Source organism: Anser brachyrhynchus, assembly GCF_964034855.1.
Source record: "Anser brachyrhynchus genome assembly, chromosome: 2".
Taxonomy (NCBI): domain Eukaryota; kingdom Metazoa; phylum Chordata; class Aves; order Anseriformes; family Anatidae; genus Anser; species Anser brachyrhynchus.
In genome coordinates this window covers 111,499,301-111,521,607 of record NC_137695.1, presented here as the reverse complement: position 1 = coordinate 111,521,607, position 22,307 = coordinate 111,499,301, and the positions used below count along the sequence as shown (strand labels likewise).

General features: G+C 44.6%; 1 protein-coding gene across 19 annotated transcripts in view; it reads right to left on the bottom strand.

The window, feature by feature from the left end:
• Positions 1 to 442: 442 nt before the first annotated feature.
• Positions 443 to 22,307, bottom strand: part of GREB1L (GREB1 like retinoic acid receptor coactivator) — a 139,364-nt gene continuing 117,499 nt past the window's right edge. For 16 of the 19 annotated variants that reach the window (XM_080578017.1, XM_080578011.1, XM_080578007.1 and 13 more), the window contains 14 exons: positions 18,891 to 19,006; positions 18,271 to 18,515; positions 16,688 to 17,250; positions 16,053 to 16,155; positions 12,182 to 12,337; positions 11,856 to 11,995; positions 9,985 to 10,146; positions 9,444 to 9,651; positions 8,612 to 8,777; positions 7,362 to 7,589; positions 5,906 to 6,047; positions 5,362 to 5,562; positions 4,018 to 4,156; positions 443 to 3,194 (listed from right to left, as the gene is read on the bottom strand). In XM_080578017.1, coding sequence (XP_080434143.1) covers positions 3,031 to 3,194; positions 4,018 to 4,156; positions 5,362 to 5,562; positions 5,906 to 6,047; positions 7,362 to 7,589; positions 8,612 to 8,777; positions 9,444 to 9,651; positions 9,985 to 10,146; positions 11,856 to 11,995; positions 12,182 to 12,337; positions 16,053 to 16,155; positions 16,688 to 17,250; positions 18,271 to 18,515; positions 18,891 to 19,006 — 2,733 coding nt within the window. In that variant the 3' untranslated portion in view covers positions 443 to 3,030. The remainder of the gene's footprint in view (positions 3,195 to 4,017; positions 4,157 to 5,361; positions 5,563 to 5,905; positions 6,048 to 7,361; positions 7,590 to 8,611; positions 8,778 to 9,443; positions 9,652 to 9,984; positions 10,147 to 11,855; positions 11,996 to 12,181; positions 12,338 to 16,052; positions 16,156 to 16,687; positions 17,251 to 18,270; positions 18,516 to 18,890; positions 19,007 to 22,307) is intronic. The other 3 variants (XM_080578008.1, XM_080578012.1, XM_080578014.1) reach the window with 1 other exon arrangement.

Sequence of the window (22,307 nt, the reverse complement as noted above, 5' to 3'; positions counted from 1 at the left end):
GACCTTGGTCTAGGGCTAAGCAAAGAACCAGTGCCACCTCTGAAACATCGTTTTGGTGGGCTTGAAAATGAAGTGGCTGATGTGTGAATTCTGGCCTGCAGAGGCCATGACTGGTAGGCTTTCAAAGGGATTGTGAGCCGTACCGCAAAGGGCTTTGTCAGAAAACTGGTTCACAGAAAGCCTAAAGGTGACGAGGTTGGTACTCACAGCTTGTGTACCTCCTACCTGCTGTACGTCTGACACAAAGCTGCTCTCAGATCACAAGTACCCGGCCTGAAAAATCTGTAGTACTGGCACTACGCTGAACTAACCTTTTTGTAACATCAAGTAGCGTTCAGTGTAGCACTGCGCTGTGAGTTTCTCAGGTGTAAGCACTATGTTTTAAGACATTTAAAAAAAAACAACTGTCTGGTGCAAACAGTTAAAATAGAGGCAGTCTTAAATGGTAACTTAATATATTCAAATTTAATGAAAGCACATTATAAACATACCATAGCCACAACTTCAGACAGTTTCAGTTCATAAACAATAACATGAGGTAGACTGACTAGTGAAGCTAAATTCACCAAGTTTTTGGTTAAGAAAACTTTACACTAGGAAAGCAACATTTTGAACCCTCCTCCAAAAGTCACAAAAAGCAATTACATAAGTTAAGCAAAAAGCATTTGAATATGATTCTTTAAATCTTAGTTTACATTCAAATTTAACCTGTGAATAGACAATAAGATCTACAGGTAAAATATAATGCTGGCCAATTTAATACATTCATAGGAATGGCCTTGATGGTGAGGCTTAAACCGAAAATGGAATAGCGATAACCCAGATGTCAAATAATGGTATCCTTTCCAGGAATTCACAGGCAACGAGTTAAAAGTTTTCAACTGGCCAGGCCTACAAGGTTTGAACTTATTAGTATCCTCTTTTCCATTGCAAAGCTCCTTGCTTCTGCATGGCAGAGAGTTAAGGAAACTGGTTTACTGTTCCTTGGTAAAGGAAGGCAAATACGCCGACATTCTGATCTAACGCTCAGCCTTCAGGACAATTCTGCACTGCTGCACCAGAGGGCTAACTCGCCGTAGTAGTCTCAGCACCTGGACTTCTAAGAACTTAGTGCAAACATCACAAACGAAAGGGAACCTATTCCTGACCGCTCAGTACCTCAAACTTTCACATCACTGCGAATCGGGGTGTCCTTCCAGCCCTACTGGCAAAACCAGAAACACTGGAATGCAGTCAGGTGTGTACCAAAAGATGGTTCTTGAATCTTTTATGTCTCTACATCTTCCACGTGTTAAAAGATATAAGGCAGGTTGTGGCTGAAGGAAAATTAAAAAATGAATGTACAGAACTGGGTTCGTCACTTGGAATTTGCTAAATGTACAGCATCAGTTAAGCTACATTAACACAGATATATGCAAACCATTTTCCTTTAGCCTCAGTCTAATATATTATGTTTTGTTTTTTTTTAATCTGTAAACATCTTTTCACCAGATAAAGAAGTTGCTCAATTAACACTATTTGTTTAAAAAAAAAAATGCAGCTTTGGCAGGTCCTTCTCCAATGAGTTGCAGGTCAAGTATAAAGAAAGATACGTTCATTTCATTGCTTTGGGGGATTAAATGAACATAGCCGAACCTCTTTTAAATACATGCTGTGCTTTGCTTTTTAATAAAGGGGCTATGATGTGCAGGAACTATTTTTTTTGGAAACATATGGAAACACCAGTTGGGTAACCAATGTTAACTGCATGAGAAAAACAGCGTACCGGTATGCTTCAACCCTGACAACCAAATTGTACTGCGCCGCCTTCTTTCTGAAACGGCTTGCAGGTAACTGAGTCCTGTTCAGTAGCCCACGCCATGCCTGTCGCTACAACCACTATGCACAGAGGTTAGTCAAACGAAGGGCTGGCGGTGTTAGGTGGTGGTTGCTTCTGGACAGAATCTCTCCTGAGCAGCCCCAGCTGCCCGGGACTTCCCCCCTGCTTTCCCCCGAAGCTGTTGTCATTCATTTGGACTCTTCTTTTCTCTCCCTAATCCAGCTCAGGCACTGACGCCCTCCTGGCACCTTTTTCCAATACATTGCCATGAACTGACAGACCTCATCTGCAGCCAGTTGGCGCTGCGTGAAAATGACACGGAGCAAACTGCCCCCCCCAACGGCAGCAGATGCAGCAGAACTCATTTCCACGTGCAGAGGATGGGCCGCAGCTGTTCAAAACTCTACAGCGTAAGAGATGGAAGGCCTTCTGCTGGCAAGTTACTCGGGACTTCTAAGAGAAGGGAGCACCTCCGCAAGAAGCCCGCTCCCATGTGAGCCTTCTGCCTTGCCCTGGAGCCGAGGAGGTACCTGGGGGGGGTGCAGTAGCGCTGCCGGGAGCACCTGTGTGCACAGTGCCTGCCACGCGTTTGCTGATTTGTTCAGGTTTAAGTAGTAAACTTTGACCACCTGTGGAAATTTTGCCAAAGACAGTTTCAATACATACACAATTACAAATCTTCAACTAACACTGCACAGAGAACAAGACTATTCCTTTTAATACAAATACCTACGTTACATTGTAGTTTCAAACCCCTGAGTATTACCGTACCGAAGTACAGAGCTGAAGAGAAACAGTGGGCGCTCCTCCACATATCTTCAATAAATCCAATATGCTGCGTTGAGTTTCTTGTAACACATTCAAGCTAGCAGCTGCTAAAAGCAGCCTCTTCCCCTAGCTCAGCTGAAAATAAAGAGAATTCTTCATCGACCAAATCACGTCCTCTTCCTAGAGCCTACGCCTTGGCTGGCTGTGTGATTAGCGGTTGTGACTGATGAGAGAATAACGTGAATCCGCGAGCGAGCCTTGAAATCGTAACTGCCGTGATAATTTTATACCTAGGAATAAAGCCTACTTTAGAATTTTGGGGAATCCTTTAGAGAAGTCTAGATAAATATTGGTTGCACTTTGCTCCACAGTGATTGTACTTTTTTCTTTTAAAAAAAAAGTTCTTTTTTTTTTTTTCTTTGTTATCGGTGTCTTATCGAAGCTTATATATGGCGTCCGGTAAGAAAATAGAGTGGCTTGTCATCGCTGCTGTTAGCAGTTTGAAACTCATCCCGAAGTCGGAACTGCCACTCGTCCTCCAGCTCCAAGCGGACTATCGTCTGCCGTAGTGAGCTTCTGTCTTGACATATGACACACAGCGTGGCACCTTCAAGTGAAAAGCACATTAGATCTTCAGTACAATAACAACTCTTTTTTCTCGATTCATTGCCCTGCGTATTAAAGTACAAGGCGTTAGTATCAACCGTAGCAGAGACCATGAACTTGGATCCAAGATCCTTAAATCATTACTGATATAATCAGTATCAGCGGCTCCACCACCCTGCTGCACCCCAGCACGTGCAGCAGCCTCAGCACAAGAGGGACGTGGCTCAGACACACCACAAACGCACCAGAGCTTTCCAACGTGTTTTAGCTTTACTAAATGTGTATGGCAATTCACTGTGTGTTACCACTAAGACAAAGTGATGAGTAACAATTTTGGCAAGATTTATGAGGCTGTGGCGGGGGTAGACCCCACCATCTTCCAGCTAAGAGCTGCCCGTCCTGCAGGACTGAGTATTTATTGCCATTGTATAAATGACTGGAGTAGAATTTCTCATCTTCATCAGTAAGTAACATCTACTCTCTGAACTCTCAACTTGCAGAGTCTGTAACTCACTGAACGATTTCCATATTCCTTGTTTTTGTGCTCCTGTCTCTGTTTGATGTCACTTTAAAATAATGTAATGAACGTGATTTATCAAAGCTTAGCTAAGGTTCAATTGCCTGCACTTGCTACTAAAGGGGCAGCATTTTACGCTCCAAAAATAAACAACCCATCTGCTTCTTTTGAAAACGATGGCAGCAGCAACTGAAAATGGAGCTGTTTAATGAACCTGTTTGTTCTTCTAACCGTTCCCTTTTCCTCTGTGCTGCCACTTCACAGGCAAGCAAGGCAACATGGATGTGCAGCAGAGCAAGGTGATTACCTTTCAGAAACCTGAACCGCTTGAGGAGGTCTGCACCCACAAAAGAGTCACAGAGATAGAGCAGGAGTCCGCTGAAGAACACCCCTTCACAGTTGACGTTGACTGAGTGCGGGCGGGAGCTAACATAGCATATAGCCACCTGGAACAGAAGGGGAAAAGAAAGCCAGCCCGTCTCCGTTAGCGAATGCCTGAGCAGGGCTCTGAGCGGAATGGGGGACGAACTTGTGATAACAGATGAGTAAACGTGCTAGTGAAGATACAATGGGAACCCAAAGCAGCACTGAGCAGACTTTTCCCAGGAAATAACACGCTGGACAAACTTCTAGACTAAATTCAGATTTGGTCACAAAGTGTGAAATACGTCATTTCGGCCCCCTGCATTAATTCAGTTTGCTTTCCTGCTGCTCTGTGAATTACCTGCTTACAGCAACTGTAAGGCTGTTCAGGTTGTTCTAACGAGGATACATTTGTTAAGCCCGGTAACCAATTCCCCAGGCATTGAAACTAGCGAAGCTCCATCTCCTTTGTGCAGGCACGCATCTTTTGCTGACCGCAGTCCCCAGCTAAGTGGTTGCCAGCACTGGGGCCCTCCTGCGGTTCAGTGCCGTGACACTTTCTGTACTGAAGGGTTTCTCCTCTGCCTTGCCGCTGACCTCCATGAAACAGGCCAGAACAAAACTCGTATTAGGCTTTCCCCCTGCTTCAGACCCTGCTCAAACCGACCAAAGGGTTCAAAAATTATTACATCTGCCTATCTACAGACATACTTGCAAAAAAAAAAAGTTTCCCTAGAAACCCAGGTTCACAAAAAGAAGAGCATGTAATTGGAGAGAAGCATTACAAAGAATGAGCTTTGTCCATCACTGAAGCGAGCCATCAGAAAAGGGTCAGATCAGAAACTCTCAGCCAGAACAAGTTTGTTGCAAGGACAAAGCAAGCACAGACAATAAAAAGCTGTAAACATGGGCGTGACAATGATCTGAAAAGTTCTGTGGGTAGTTGTACAGACAGCTATGGAGCACACCCAGTTTTGTCATGGCATCACTTCAGGATTTTTGCTCCATACGAAATACTATTTCAGATGGACGTGCCCCATTCCTTTGTAAATCCCATCAATCCATCACAAATCTGTGGTCTGCCCGTACCACCCAGCGAGGAGGTTTTACTGCCAGCCCCCCAGCGGAGTTGGTCCTTCAGCTCAAACACCGGAGCCTCCCTGTTCTACATCATCTTCAAACGCTACCCTTGATGCTGAGGGTTCACAAAAGGTTTTTCAACCTAAAAAATGATGTGGCAGTAAAGGTTGGCGTTTACCAGTCCCCGTTACCCCTGTGTATTTCGTACCTCGAGTCCGATGTTCAGGTAGCAGTCAATGGCCAGCACCGGGTTCTTGAAGTTGTGAACGGCCTTTGGGAAGAGTTTGTACGTCGCGTGTTGAAGGAACTTCTCCAGGAGGAACTGCGATGGGGCCGCCAGCAAGGTATGCTCACTGTCTGGGGCACAGACGTACTGAAGAGGCATTATTGGTGCCAGGCTGTCCGAAACCTGCAACAAAACCAAGGAGAGCCCCTTTTAGCCCCCCTAAGCACATCTCTGCAGGAGTTAGGGAAGGGATCGCCATGGCAGGAAGCGAGAGACAGCTGGGGGAAAGAATGAGAAATCCCCACTTGATTTTGACACATTTTTACAGCACAGAAATTGTTGTTAATAATCTATAATTACCAATGTATTTAGTATTTTCTATTTAGGTGGCAGCCCTACCACAGAATATGAATGTCAGATTTCAAATAAGCACTAAATAAACCTAAAGGGCTAAAAAAATTCATTCTTTCTAAGTTAAACAGGTCCTGATTTTACCCTTAATGTAGGATGGAGCGCACACACTCACCATGATTTTTGGCTTAACGACGAAGTCCTTTTGTCCTCCGACCTGAATATGTTTCTTCATGACACTGAAGTTGTTGAAGCGACAGATGAGCAGGCCACTACTGTTGGTCCTCAGATTAAAATCTACATCTTCACAGAAATACCTGGACATCAAACACAAGATGACTAAACTAGCTGTGCTGCTGCTGGGAGTAAGCCACCTTTCACATACCCTTGGCTAAAATGCATCAGAACTGGCCTAGCAGTGATTTCTGGAGACAATCCGATATGGTTCCTGTACAAATTCTCTACATAGCTTTTAAGAACCATTTCCTCAGCGTGTTCCTGGTGTAGGGAAGCGATTTCTGGTAATCTAAAGACAAAACAAATCTTCACTTCTCAGCATGTCTGCAGGTTTCTTCCCTGTAGCAAGTTTGGCCATGCCTCTCATCCTCGTCATGTACTGGCACCGAGCACTTCTCCCCTCCCTTTTTTTCCCTTCTCTTTTTTATTTATTTTTTTCCCATATTTTAGAGCTCTGCAGTGTCCAGCCTCCATTTCTGAGCGGAGAAATGGGCTTGGACAAATATTTGGCTACGGGAGACAAAGCAGCAGAGACCTAACGCTTAACCCTGCATTACTTCAGATGTGATGCTCCTGTCCGTGGGCTGACTCCCATCTCATGATTCAGCCATGCAGAGAACATGAAATCAAGAGCTTTGCAAGCCATGCCAGACCCCGGCTTGCACTGACTAGCCGCAGTTCCTTGCTCACATACAGGGATCCCTGAAAACAGCAGCAGGAGATGCCCCAGGACTAGAGAGAGGGTTACTCTAAATTCACTTGGCCGAGAGCAGGGGGACGGGGAATTGGATTTTGCCAATGCAATGTCTGCAATGAGAATTAGAGGTAAAGCCCCATGACAACAGTGCTTTATTGCAAATGCTTTAGGATGGCGTTAGAAGGAGAAGGGGAAAAAAGGAAGTTTATAGCGGAAAGTTAACTGTTCATCTGTTTTAATTTCCAAACCAGGTGGCAACGGGGAGGAGAGCTGAGCAGAGGAAATGCCAGGAATCCCTCCTCATAGCACGTGGCATAGCAGTGCTCAGCCACTGCCTACACTCTTGCTCTCAGTCACACAACAGGCTCCTGCCTCTTACAAAGGCACTCCGGAAGCTCCACACGCTTCCCGTGACTGCTGTCATTTTGGCCTCTTCCCGCTATTATTGGTCTCCTCGTTATTTTTTTTTTCTCCTGAAGCTTTTCTTCTTTGATCCCTGCCTTTTCAGTCCTCTGCAGCCCTCCCTTGCCTTGCCTCACAGTCTCCCTCCGGCAGCTCTTTTGGCGCAGCACGCGCCACTGTGCTGTGATTGTGTACCTTAGCCCAGACCTTCTGATTTGTCTCAAAAGCATTTAGAAATACAGCGACAAGCTTCTCGTCGCGCCAACCCGTTGTGCCACCAGCACGTATTGCCTACCTGTTCAGGTCATATTGCACGTTCTGGGTCAGGTCTATGTTGAGCAGTATGAAGTCACGCACGTGGCACCTGGAGAACGGAGCCTTCGTTCTCCTGGCACTCAGCTTGCTGTTCCACTTCTGAACGCCCAGTATTGCATAGTGAACGATTTTGGGGGTGGCTTCGATGTGCTGGAGAACACTCTTCAAAGAGACGTTCTTACTGGTACCCCCAGGCTCCAGGGACTGGCTGCAAAATGGTATCACGTGCAACACACAAACGTGGCTGATTACGTATATAGAACATACGCTATATATAAGTGCTTCTGTGTGTGAATATATATATATATATATATGTATAGCTAATGGAATGTAAATAGGTTCAAGAAATTCCATTAACAATCACTACTGTTTATTCTCCATGCTGTAAAATATGTAAATAAACACAGACTTTAAACAACAGCTAATTAATCATATCCCCTCAATTTACTCATCTTAAGAAAACGGGCTCTTCAGCAGAATCAGGTCTTCTGCAGCAATTTAGAAAAGGAAAAGGAATCACCTCATGCACCATTTCTGGAAGGCTATTTTTTCCGTAATGAACAGCATGAGCACTGAGAGCAACAGCTTAAAGCCTTCTAAAAAGCAGGAGTTTCCAAAACAAACCTTTCATTGGTAAACATAAATTGAATCAAAACAAACCAGGGAAGTGAAATACTGAGAAATCACTCCAAATAGTCACTGAAAGCCAAGAGTGGCTTTCGGCACACGTGCACAAGCAGAGGTTTGCTGATGATGCTCGCTGTGGGACACGGATGTAAGGGCAGAGCCGGGTGGAAGCTTGTAACACCATTAGGTTGGATGTTGGTGGTAAGCGGGACAAACCTACAGCCTTCCCACTGCTCGGAGTGAGGGGCAGATGGCAGCAAGGAAAAGGATGTGTTTTTTGCACTTTAGGGAAGGTATCTGATGTCCAAGTGTGCCGTTCCTGGACTATTTAGCTAGCAATTGAGTAGATAATGACCGCTGTGAGGCCTTTTGGACAGCCTGCCTGGTGTTACTACAACAAAGTCACTGCCAAAAGCTGCTCTCAGCAGTATTTTGAGTACACTCCCAGCAATTCCAGCTGCCCTACTTTTCCAGCTGTCTGGTCTTTCACTTGCTGTCGGATGCTACAGATGAGCCTAAGCTGCAGGTGCGGGTGCTGACTGAGGCAGTACTGCCGTCCGTGCTGGATCGGCACGGGGAGCCCAGTGCTGGGTGGTGACTTACCTGGACTGTTCGTGGATGCTGTGCATGTTCCACAACACGCAGGAGTCATCCATGACCACAATGAAAGGCCACACGCACTGGCGTTTGACCCCCAGCTCCTCCAAGCGGTTTCGTTCCAGCTCTAGATTGTGGTAGGACAGCTCCTTAATCAGAAACCTGGCAGCACCTGAGAAAACACCGTAAAGGAGACAGAGAGAGATCTTGGTTTGACTTCTTCACTCTCTCTTCTCAAAGAAAGGCTACGCAACGAACTGCAATCGTTACCCTTTTATGAACTTAGTGCTCAGAACATCTTAGTTTAAAAAGAAATCAAAACGTCCCCTTTTCAGTGTGACTGCAATCTAGAAGGCAAGATAGGAAGAAAAGCAGACTTTTTAAGAGACTACAGAAAATGATTTAGTGGGCATTAAAAGAATAACTAACTTGAATCAAAAAGTGTCTGAGATCCAAAAACTGAAGCTATTTAAAACTTCTTGCAGGAGAACTCTGAAACTCCAGAAAAATGAAATCCAAAGTTCAAGTCCCCAGTGTTCAGCTGCAGTTAATATTTAGCTTCAGCTAACAAAAAAAGAAAAATGTGTAAAATGTCTAGAATGAACATTCACGCAGTGGGGCTGAGTAAAATGACCAAATACGGCCGAAAACCCATCAGATTTTAAATTGAGAAGGCAGCGATCACTACAAATATCCACCCTACGTCCCTCGCAGCGTTTCTTTTAAACCATCACATTCTGCACACGGATTGCTGCTATTATCACAGCACTGCGAAGCTTTTTTCCGTACTGTCCAGCATGGACACTGATATTTCCACAGCACTGACGGTGTCTCTTACCAACGCCAGCATTGTTGAACATGCCAGGCAGGACGAGCATGATGTGGTTGGGCCAGTATTTGCGGTACAGCGGCATTTCGTACTCCTTGACTACGAGGAGGTGAAGGTGGCTGATGCCTTCCATGGCATGGTAGAGGTTCAAGAGGCCGTGTTCGTGACGTCCACTTGATGGAGTGAAGATCGGACTCTTGACCGCATTCAAATTCTGCTAGAACAGGAGATATTTTGCCAACATTACATAAAAAGCAGGTTATTCCTGACACGGATTTTTATTTATTGTTTATTCTGGTCTTGAACGTTATTGATCATTGCAACATGCCAGGACTGGGATACTAGGAATACCAACAGGGATGATTCTCTTCAAAAACTCCAGTTCTAGGGAGAGTTAGGTAAGAATTATGCAAATGACTAAAATAAAATAAGAAGAAAAAAAAAAAAAGGAAAAAATAAACCTGCCAACCACCACTGATTTGCAAATGTATGTCAAGCTGACTGCACTCAGCATATGCAGCCGGCAGATGGATGAGAGCAGCACACACACCTTGTCAGAAACGAGTGGGAGACGCATGCTTTCTAGATGTTTTCCTTGCTTGCTGAAGACAAAATGGTTCTCTTTGGACTTGGGGATTATAAAATGCAGTTGAACCTCTTCTCCTAGCATCGAGGATGAAAATGTGAAAGCATGCAGGGTGGAGTCAGATACCTGTATAAAACAAAAAGAAGCAGGAGGAGGATTTGCAAGCAGGTAAACCAAAAGGAGCATTTGGCAACCTGCTCTTGCAGTCACAATACTGGCAGCCACCACGAAAGAACATCCACAACATTTTCTTTCAGTAACTGAAGTTAACTTTATTATATTCTCATTTCCTCTACCATAAGCTACATTGTTTAGGCATGTAACTTGCCTCGCTATTAAAACAACCAGCTTCCTGTACCAGTAATGATCTTTGGCCCATCTGGGCTCTTCTGAAGTCTATTTGAGCTGGAAATTATTTATCGGTATTTACAAGCAGAAATGAAATACACACACATGGAAAGAAACTGTCCAAACAAATTTTTCCAAAAGATTCAAAGATGTGTAACACAGGGGTCTGCCTCCACAGCAGAGCGCACTGCCATTCGCAGACAGCAGCAGCGTGGCCGCGTTAGTGTGGTATTTTTCCTGTGACAGTACTCTTGTAAGGAGCTACGTAACCAAGGCAGACCACCCCATTAACAAGGCTATGAAGTATTTGGGTGAGCTTGAGTTTGCACAGTGCTTCACTGAGCCATGTACATGTACACAAAGCGCCTACATATCTGGTAAGACTTCATCCTCGAGAGGCATGTGTCTTACCTCAAGGTCAAATCATTTACTCTTAGCAGTCACCCCTCTATAATCTTTACTAAACAACCGAAATAATTAGCCTAAGTAGAGATGAAGAATGAAAAGGGTTTTATTTAGGTTCTGCTAGAGGATTTAAGTATCTCTTCCCCTCCATAATGCTCGCTATCCAGTGACTCCCCTTTGGATATCTAATTTCTCTGAGTTTAACTCTCATAACTCTATATACACAACTCAGACGTACAGGTGGATATTCAGATTTGTTATAGTCATTGTGTTTGACCAGATGCACAAAGATGTGTAAAGGGAACAAAGATGTCCCTTGGGAGGATTTGCTTGTGTCAACATACTGAACGAAGCATGAGGTTTCAAACAGATTTGCTGGGGCTGCTGTGCAATAACTGACACTGTACATTTCCAGGTCAGCGTGCTAGGTTAGTAACAAGCTGTTGGGAAAGATTAGTAAGCAAGAAAAGAATGAACTGAGATAAGAAACCTCCAAGTAAACCATTGCTGGTGGTTAATAATGTCTGAGCTATTAACCAGGAAAAAATCTTACCTGCCAGCCTCCCGTGAGCATAGCTGTTTATTTTGGAGATCAAAAGATCAAAAGGATTACAAAACAGCTAAAAATGATGCTTCTCGTCCCGTGACTTGTAAGCTACTGTTAAGAAGCACGCACAACTACATACAAAGGGAGGAAGAAGTAGGCCTTCCAGTCTCCCATCAGAGGTGTGTGGATGGCTGGCATTTAGGTAAGACAAGCTTCTCTCTCAATTTTACAGTCCTCTGCCATGAGACACTGTGGACCCTCTGGGCAGGCTGAATAATGCTTTGGCTTGAGACAACTAGTGACAATATTCACCCTTTGTCAGAGGCAGCTGGAGAAGAGAACTGCTCATGCAGAACGCAGCAGACACAGTTGATGCTCCAGGGTCTGTAGCTCAATATCTCCCCTGAGAATGGAAGAAATTAAACAGTTCCATCTCAGGGAAGGTGAAAGCATGAGTCCTGAGGCCAGAGCGGTATGCCTGGAGAGACCACAGAAAAATCAAGGATGCATTTTACCGTTGGGCCTTGGCACTAACCTGTGCAGCAGGGTTAATGTCCATGTACTGATGGCACTGCTCGCAGTGATGGAACGTGTTGTAAGCTGCGTATTTTGTCAACATCATGGACACGGTCTCTCTTTTCTTAGGTTCCTCCGATTTTGTTTCTTTGCTTGTTTCTGTAAAAGAAATTTTATGAGTGATAGAAACCAGAGACTGAGCCTGGTAACAATTGTAAAGGACAAATTGTTTTGTTCCACATCGTTAGGAGATAAAAGGCTTTTTTAAGCTCATGTGTCTAGTCAAACCAATAGAAAAATCGTTTTTGTAGGAAAGTATTCCTAGAAAATTCTCCTTTGGCTTACCTTGTTTCACTCTTGACAGTTGTTCTGTGTACACTGGACTTATAGTTCTGTACTTGGGGTCATGTACGCTCAGGTCAAAAGACATTTTACTGAAGATCTCGATATCTGGCCAGTGGTCATTGCTAGACTGAGTAATTTCGCCGTTTTCTGTATGATCTGCAACAACACACTTTAGGTAAGCAGTATCAGATACCCACTAAATGGTGTTTATGTGACGTTTGCTGATTTACAATTGCACAAGAATTCACACAGGTGCACAAATACACGCAAGAAAGACATCTTTGAACATCATAAGCGTTATATCCCTGCCCGTAGCAAGGAGGTTGGAAATAGATGATCTTTAAGGTCCCTTCCAGCTCAAACCTTTCTATGAATATTACCAAAATTCAGATTATAGTCAATATGAAGATATTTAAAAGAAATGGCAATTCCTTGGAAACTGTGGGGTGAAGCAGCCTCATGGATATCTTTCTGCTCTGCTCTTCATCAAGTTGCTGAGGCATAATTCACTCTGAATTATGTTACATTTATACATAAAATGCTCAAATGAACATTTCTGTCTGTGCAGAAGATACAGGCACGTCTTCTCAGTCCCTCTATGGATCCCTTTTTAGTACACAGAAAGGAGAGAACTGGGCAAACAAGAAGCAGAAGCATCCAAAGTCAGAAGGATGAAAGCAAGGAGAAAGAGGGTGCATAAACTTATGAACCAGCAGCTGAGTATATGGTAAAGGCAGTAAAAACACATTCTTGAGAGTGGGATGCGACGAGCAAGGATCAGCTGGAACACTTTTGCTTCATCCAACAGAGGTAAGTCTAAGGTAGAGAATCAAGTGTAAGCAACGTGAACATGAGAAAACACTGGCCAAAGATGACAAACTGGAGCTGGGACTGAAGCTTGAATACGAGTTGATTCAGTTTAAAATCAGAGGGAAAAACACACAAAAGTAGGGAGCTGAGGTTGCTGATTTCAGAAAGGCAAACTCAGACGAAACGAATGCTGGGTCTACACACAAGGACACGCTCACCCTACCCAGACTGACCCACAGGGGTGCGAGCCAGCTGCAGTGCAGAGGCTGTTACCTCACTGGCACCGCTCGAATTAACATGTACCACCGGTGAAGTGAGGCTTATTAATGTGTTCACACAGACAAATCCTCAGAGAGCTGGCTCAGTAAGCCCACTAGACTGAGGACACCAGGGACTTGCCTGTGAATGAGACTTGGATTTCTTGGAATCCCGGTTGCCAAACAATCGGTAACCACCACACCAAGCAATACAGGAACACCAGGAGGTGTTCAGAGGCAAAAAGGACACTAAGTATGAACAAAGTCCAAGAGGAATGGAAACAGCCCATCAGCAAATAAAGTTTTGACTCACATGTCATCAACTGCAAGATTAAAATAAAAAGCTTTGCAAAATGTCAAGCTGAGGCATACCTCAGAAAAGTGCACGAAAACAAATTTTTTCTGGGCTACAGCAAATGCTTCACTATAAGCTGAGATGGAAACAAATCTCTAAACGCTTGATGCACACTGAAAACAATGAGAAAGAATAATCTCCATGCCACTTTCCTGAAAAAACAGGTGTGTGAAATCAGGTGCAAGCCTGATTTCCGTGCAAGAATAATGCAGATGTTATCACCATTTCAGAGATCTATGAAACTCTCAGTCCATTATTTTGGCCTTGGTGTTTTTCAAAACTTGGGGAGGATGAAGGAAATAAAGATGTTGAAATAAATGAAAAAATGCAATAAAACTCAGCACGGGTTGACCAAAGAAACCCCATGTTACTTTCATTACACAGATATAACGTATCTATTTCTTTAAACAAAAGAAACGCCACACATCTTACCTTTTACCAAGTAAAGTATTTGATATGATGCTATATGACAAATTATTAATACATTGGAAGAAAATGGAGACAATGAATGGTCTGCAAAGGTGATTAAACAGAAGATGGCAGCATGTAACATCATAAGCATTAAGGCAGATGGATATTACCAGCAAAGTTCACAAAGATCAGCAGAGGGACATACTTTTTAATACTTTCCCTAATGTCACTGTCTCAAAAAAAAAACCAACACAACAACAACAACCCTTGCCTCAAGTTTGCTGGTGACACAAATCTAAGAGTCATTGCCAATACAGAGGAGGAACAGAAGAGCATCCAGAAAGAATTCAATGCCTTCAAAAACTGTAGCAACAGTCACTGGATGACATTCAACAGAAAAAATATGAGTCATATGTACCGTCAAGGACTAATAACAAGCATTTCTGCAGTAGGCTGGGAGTCCCTCAGTTGGAACTGACGGAGTTGCAGAGGCACCCGCAAGTACACGCTAAGGATCAGCGTCAGTGAAATGGGAAGATGGAAAAGACAAGTGCAATCACTGGTTTCATCAGCCGCGGGGTTTTCAGTGGAGGCAGGGAAATACACAAGCTGTTGCACACTGGGCTGGTTAAACACCCCGCATGGTCTCACACACAGCTCTGGTCAGCCATGTACCAAAAGAATAAATTGAAAATAGATGCACAGACAAGAGGTACGAAACCGATGAGAAGAATAATGAGCCTGTCATTTGTGAGGATCCTGCAAGCTGGCGCAGGCTACCTAGATGAAAGCTGAGAGGGAAGACGATTGCTGCATGACTACATCACAGAAGCAAACATCAAAGAAGAGTAAAAGCATTTTAATTTAAAATAATACTGTTTTCCTTCTCCCCCAAAATGTTTATAATAGGGGCAGGAATATCTTTGGGTTGGGGAATAAAAAAATATTTTCAATCATCAGAGCATTAGGGTTCTGGAAAAGCATTTCAGTAGAAGCTGTGGGAGCAAAAATCCCACAACCAAAAACCCCAAGTAAACCCAATCTGCTCTTCTGACGCAGCTTCATGCATTCCTGAAAGGGGTGTGACACAGCTGCTGTGATCACAACAGACCAGACTGCATGACACAGAATTGTTCTTACTTTGTGATTTCATCCTAAGTTTTTGGGGAACTTTAGTTCAAATAATGAGGTAATAACAATCCCCAGAGCTCCAAATCTAAGGGGAACACATTTTTCAAAAATTTGATAGCACTTTCTGAGCAGAAATGCAAATTAATCTTTTCAAAGGTCTGAAAACAACTGCATTTTCTGGATGTCTGGTCATGAAATTTATGCATCACAGAGTTAACTTCACTACAACCACAGAGTTATGTAGAGAACACCCTAAGAGGAATCACTTTTAAAAGGGTTTGTGCTTCTCAAGGCCAAGTCCTGCCACAGCAGTTAATGGATCTGTGAGATCTGACAAACGAGCACAAATTCAGAGAGGTGTCCCTCCCCCCAGCCTTTTTCTTCAGCACAAGATCTGTAAACTGGTTACAGAAGACAGTCTTACTAAAAATTGGTATCTATAACTGGTAATTAAACGTAAATAAATAATTGGTATCTAACTGGTAATTAAACATAAATAGTAATATTGATGTTTCAGCCAGAAAAGTAGTGTTTTCAATCTGTTTTGTCTGTTTAAAAGCAGCCACAGCTTAAAAACTAGCAAGCAGGCATGTTAAAAACTAGCAAGCAGATGTTTCCCATATACAGTTTTGTGTTCACTTTCATTTTAGTGGCATATAAGTAAGACCAATCCAAAATACACTTAAAAGTTCTTAGTTAAGACCCATGTAAAATTTACATTTTTATTCATCTGTTTTTATATATATGCAGGTACCTACAACAAGTGTAGCTGCACAGTAACGGACAGGACAAGTGGCAGGTGTCAGTTATGAAGTCATTTTGTAAGTCTAAAAAAATTGTCACTGCTTATTAATATGTAAGAGAATCACTTAATAACGCATGTTAAAAATTACTTCTAAATACTCACTGGCATTTATTTCTTCTTCATCGTACACATCTACTTCCAGCAACCTGATCAGCATGCGAAAGAGGATCCTCAGGAACTGCAGATACGAGCCAGTCTTTCCCACCTGAACCAGAGATGAAAAGGAGTCTGAATCCCAAGTCAGACTAATGCACAGGAAGGATACATTTCAGGTAAATGCATTTGGGCCTACCCCTGTTATTTTGCCATTCTAGTCCTGCCTGCAAGGCATAACAAGACTCAGTATTCCCCATTTTGCTGAATGGTATCACAAAATTATCTGTGAGGAAAATCTGGCCCAGAGCAGAGCCTGTATCACATTTTTTATGCAGGGAGATCACCACTGATAAACTGTTCACCCACTGCCATGCTCATGGCAATTTTATGCCCAGTGCCATCCACGAGTATGTAATACAGGCTTAAAAAACCATGACACATACAGATTACCCCTCCTCTCCTTACCGCTTCCAGCTTCATGCTTAACCTTAAATTTTTACCAATTTTTGATCTCAAAACGCATTGCTGTGTACGAGTTTCATGGGGCCTCTCAAGTACATCTCCATCTGCAGCTGTAGCAGTCCTCATCGCCTGTCCTCTCACCCTGCTAGTAAGGCAAGAGGAAGGAACTGTGCTCTTACTTGTGGTGGTCCTGTCAAAAGCAGCCGCCTGGGGTGAAAGCTCCTTGAGCCGGACGCCTCACCCTGATTGCTGAAGTCCGCGTGGTGCTGTCGGGCTGTCGTCCACTGCCGGTAGTAGAGCGACTGCTCCTCGCTGCTCATGTCCTTGTGAAGCAGGGGCCTGAGAGAGCTCAGCCAAGACACGTCGGCGTGAGGCAGGAGGGAAGAGGAGGAAGGCAAATTCCCACTTTTCTGCGAGCTCAGGAGGCAGTACGCAGCTTTCGACAGGATGACGATGCGTGGCAGCGCAGCACGCAGGGCCTTGCTGTCTTTGGCTGAGTGGCCAGGCCACCGAAACGTCTGGGAGACCGAAGACAGCGACGACAGTTTCGAAGTGGTGCTGCTTGCCATCTGGTTACCCAGGGAGTCGCACTCTTGTTTCAGGGTCTCTCCAGCTGTGAAAGCAGTGTAAGCCCCCTCATCGACCGAGCTGTGCGCCACAGTCTGAAAGCTGAGCGATGGTGCTTGCTTCTGGGACTTGTCCGCAGCACTCGAGGAGCTCACACCATTGTCAGCCAGGGAGCCTGGCAAAACAAAGAGCAGGCAGTGAACAGATACTGGCTGATATAAGAAAAATGCAAAAAAATCATGAACCCATTTGATCTAGAGCACAAGCTTAACCTACAAGTACTTCTGTTCATGAGTACAGCTGGGAAAGGCTTAGGCTGGTGTTTCAACAGTTAAAAAATAAATCCATCTGTCCCTCTTGCTGGAGAGGCAACAGCCATTCTGCTAGGGTTCAGGGTCCGAACACAAGTATCCCAATCCCAAATGACTGCTAATCTCAGTATGTTAACTATCATTTCCCATCTGGGATTTCGAATTTCATGGTACAACCCTCTGAAACTGAAGTATAACACACCGCTGTACACATAGATCAATCTGGCCCTCCTTTCAGTGGAGAGCATTTCACTGCAACCTTCGAGTGAAGTGGGCTGTGCTCCCTCCACCATACCAGGCAGCTTTAAATGCATGGTAAGATCTGGTGCCTGGCAAAGGCTCGATTCAGCTGCCTTAATACCTCGAATTCATAGGGAAACAAAGGGAAGGACCTGGAAGTGCCAGGCAAACGCAAGGAAGGAAAGGCCTGATGGGAGAGGATTCTCCACTGAGGGCTGAAGAAGTAGAGTGAGACCCAGCCACTCTGCTGGTCTTGGCCAGGAGGCAAACATCCACTTCTACCCACAGCTACCCCCCCAGTTACACAGCATTTTGCTATTCCTAACATTAATCCTGTTAATTTCTACTCTGATTTTTAAGATCTTTTCAGGATCCACCAGACGAAACTATCAGCAAATGTGAAATACAAGTTTAAAAAACTAATAATAAAGGACCCATCCTCCCACTGCAACACTGCTCCCTTTTAGCTGTAGACAGGGAAATTGCTCACCATGGCAAGGATCTGCACATAATATTTCACTGCTCAGCCTGCAGCAGGGTACAAGCTGTTCCCGTTTGATGAAGCATCTCAATATTTACATTCAATTTCCAGTGACAGATAGCCGAAGACTTACTCTTTAGAGCAGCAGCAGCAGACAACTGACCTGAGGTTCCGGTGACAGCGCTGCTATTACTCTGCGGTCTGTCCAAGTCTATCAGCAGCTCATCAGAGTCATTCTCGCTACCATTAGCCTTCTCGTGCTCCTTCTCACTCAGGTCAAGAGCTACAATGGGCCCTCGAATCGCCTCCTTCGAGACGTAGCAGCATGCCAGGCCTACTTCTTGCTCTAATGCAGTCCGAGTTAAGTAGCTCGAGTCAATTAGCCGAAGGTCGCAGTACTTCAATGACCTGCAAAAGCCAAGCCAAGAAAAAAGGATGGTTTGTTTTCCCCGACCCTGAACAACACTCCCTATCTTTAACTGCTTATTAAATATTCACGAACAGTTCTACTAGCCATTAAATATCACATAATTTTAAAACACGCAGCACATAAGCTGTGCTCCTTGGTGCTTTGCACAGACGTTTGCTGACCCACAGAGTGCAGGAGCTTTACTTTTCACAAGCCACACTTTCCAAAATTTTAAACTGTTCCTGAAGTCTTCTAAAATGCGCTTCTTTGTGATAAAAAATGAACAGTTGGTATCAAACCACGTAACCTCCCCCACAAAAAAACTTATCAAAACATATTAGAAAACAAACATATTGCAAGAGCAGTAACAGCACCTGGGGAAAGTTTCTCCCAGAGGATCCTTGCCAGTTAGAATAACGATGCAAGGCAGACCTTCCAAATCCTGATAGGTGCGAGGAATCCAGTCATCCTGCTCATTTCCCCTCCAAGCCTGTGAACAGAGAATATCCAAGTCACATCTAAATGAAACCTTCTAAGCAATCACCTGTTGTTTTGTTTGTTTGTTTTCAGTTCCTGACTTTTCTTTGTATACAGGGCTGCCCTTGGTTCAGCAGAGCTTGGTGAACATGGCTGAGTTCATCAGGGTCCTCTGTTTTGGATGGAGCCTCCTCAAACACTGCTCTCTCTTGAGCAACAATATCAGCATTCAATCAAGAGAAGCGTGAGCACCCTACAGCAACCGTGAAAAGGAAGCAAAGCTGAAAGACTCAGAGACCATCACTTGGAAAGGAAAGAAGCCAGTCTGCCTCTCCAAACACTGGAATTACAAAGCTGAAATGGGAAAATGCAGGTTCATACCCTGCCATTCTTGTCAATACACTGTGAGTACTGCCTGGTAAAACTGACAACATAGCCTCTTCAGTCAGCGACTAGTCAAGGCAGAGATCGTCAGCAGACATCATCAGAGATCAGCAGTCTCTTTACACATAACCTATAGATTTCACACGTCCATGTCGAACAGAGACATCGAGGCCTCTCCAGACAAGGAAAATAAGCCATAATTGTTTCAGAATCCGCAGGTATTCGAGCTACAGCATTCATTCTGCTGGAAGAAGATCCTTCTTCTTTCTTTTTAATAATGGACAATACCAATTTGGAAGAAAATTCAGACCTAGCTGAGGCACGGAGTCTGTTTTGCCAGGTCATACAGATGGCAAGCCCAGACACTCCAAGTGCCCATGAAGAATATTTATCTATGTACCGATAGATATCCATAAAGATTCATCACAGACAAACAAATTACAGAGCAACCCGACTCATGCAAACTGTGTGGAAAACATAACCTAAAGGAAGAACGCTGTCTTAAATTCCCTCTCGGCTCTTCTGCTCTCAACCTGTATGCTCAACCTGTTCTTTCCTTACCCTTCCTCCTCCCCAGAAAGGCCGTGTTTTATGAGTCATTTTCTCAGGCAGATGAAGGGGATTGAAAAAGAGGACTCAATAGCAGATCAGTGACTCAGCATGCCATTTTACCTTCTGAAAATTTCCACTGAAATAAGCTATGACTAATTTTTTCTTAGCTTAGGAAGAGCATGATTTGGAACAGTATTCCCCGTCTCTGCTATGGCTCTAATTTTCTTTCTCCAGCCGTGATTTTTTTTCCCCTGCTGATTTCTGCATCTTCCTCGTAACATGTTCGTAGAAAAAAAATATTTCTCCAACTACCTAACCACCTCTGCTGGCTCAGTTAAACAGCCTCAGCAGCAGAGAGAGATTTTCTGGCTTTTCAGCAGGGTTAGCCTGGCTGCGCGTTAGCCCTCCTTCCCAATGCTGGAAGATTGTGAGAAAGTGCACGGCTACAAAATGAAATGGGAGAAGGCAGATTCAAAACTGATTTTTCTTTCTTCTAGCCTAAAGAACAGAAAAGAAGCCTGAGTGCCTGGAGCTTTGAGCTGGAACCCCGCATACAGAAGATGTATTTTTTGTCCACTTTATTCAGGAGGGGCAGAGAGCTGCAGCCCTCCAGGCTCCCCACTTCTGAATGGCTCCCAAATTGACTTATTACACTTAAAAGGTGACCTCTATTGCCATGACAACATGGCTGGTCAAAAAAAATAGTTATTTAAATTATTTTCCATCTCTTCTTTCATTCCTTACCTCTAGCTGTTTCTCCCCCCTTGGAGCCTGGCTCCCAGATGGCAAGGACTGACCCGTGTGGCGTGCCAGAGGGCTCCTCTGGTGGAGGGGGACACGGTTCAACTACCAGCACCTCACAGACTGCTGCCGGCCCTCCCAGCCCTGCTGCGGCACCACACGCACTGGTAACTCGCTCTTAGGAAGAGGGGAACTCAAATCAACCCTTCCAATGGGGGCTACCAGAAGCTATAAGCTTTCCCTTCTGGCTCCTGAAGAAGGTCGAGACGAAGTCTCACCCCCCTGCAACCCACCGCAGGTATCGGCGGGGCCAGCACTTCAAGACAACCTCTCCAGCAAGCGCTCGGCTGCCTGGTGCCGCTCTCCCCTCCTCTCCAGGGCACTCACCGTGGAAGCAGCCAGCAGCCAGACCCCCCCCTGCCTCTAGTCCCCCAGCACCAGTACGCCTCCTAACATCGGGAGAAAAGCCAAGCTGCAAGGAGACCAAATCGAAATCGTCTGCAATGAACCGGACTCAACAGGAACCTGGCTGATGAATTTTGTAATGGGAATCAGTTGCACAAACCTGTCCCCACACCACTTCAGACAGCCCGTGTTATCCCGGGCACCACACTGGCAGGGTTGGCAGCCCCGCACAGTACTCACAGGTGCCCTTCATCCTTCTGGAGCACCCACCTAAAAAGGACAGGTGGGATAACCCACCTAAAAAGGCACCGCAGGCTTATATTTGGACAACTAAATTCCTCTCCTCCCTCTCTTTATAGGCATCTTTCAGAGTTAAGTGGTTTTTTTTGTTGTTGTTGTTGTTTCTTTCTAGTCACCTACAAGGAAAGAAACAAGTCCAGAATCCTACAGCATTATTTACTTCAAAAAAGCATTTTACATTGTGGGGAATTACATTTAGGATTTTTTTCCATTCCCTATCTGATCAAAGTCCTCTATTCAGATCAATGGATATTCACACATCTATTCACACTACATGGATATTCACCTACATCAGCCTCTTACACTCAATCCTGATCTGCACTGAAAGCCTCACAAGCTGTCCCAACAATGTGTATGGGCTGCAACCACAAGGTTAAAGTGCCATAAAGAAACCCTCATAGGACTCACAACCCAGAACGATTCGAGGTTAGAACTAAAGCCTAGCCCAAAACAACAACAACAAACCACCAGCAGCACAGAGCTATCTCACATCTTGTTTTCTCCTTCACTATTTCTCTCCCAGGTGGAGACCAGTAACGAGTGGTGATCCTCAGGGGTTGGTATCAGGACTGGCATTATCCAACATCTTTGTTGGTGACATGACAGTGTTATTGAGGGCACCCTCAGCAAGTGTACTGATGACACCAAGCTGTGCGGTGCAGCTAACAGGCTGGAGGGCAGGGCTGTCATCCAGAGGGAGCTGGACAGGCTTGAGAGGTGGGGCTGTGTGAACTTTGTGAGGTTCAACAAGGCCAAGTGCAAGGTCCTGCACCTGGGCTGGGGCAATCCCAGGCATATATATGGGCTGGGCAGAGAATGGATGGAGAGCAGCCCTGAGGAGAAGGACCTGGGGGTGCTGGTTTTGAGAAGCTCGATAAGAGCCAGGAATGCGTACTTGCAGCCCAGAAAGCCAACCCTATCCTGGGCCGCAT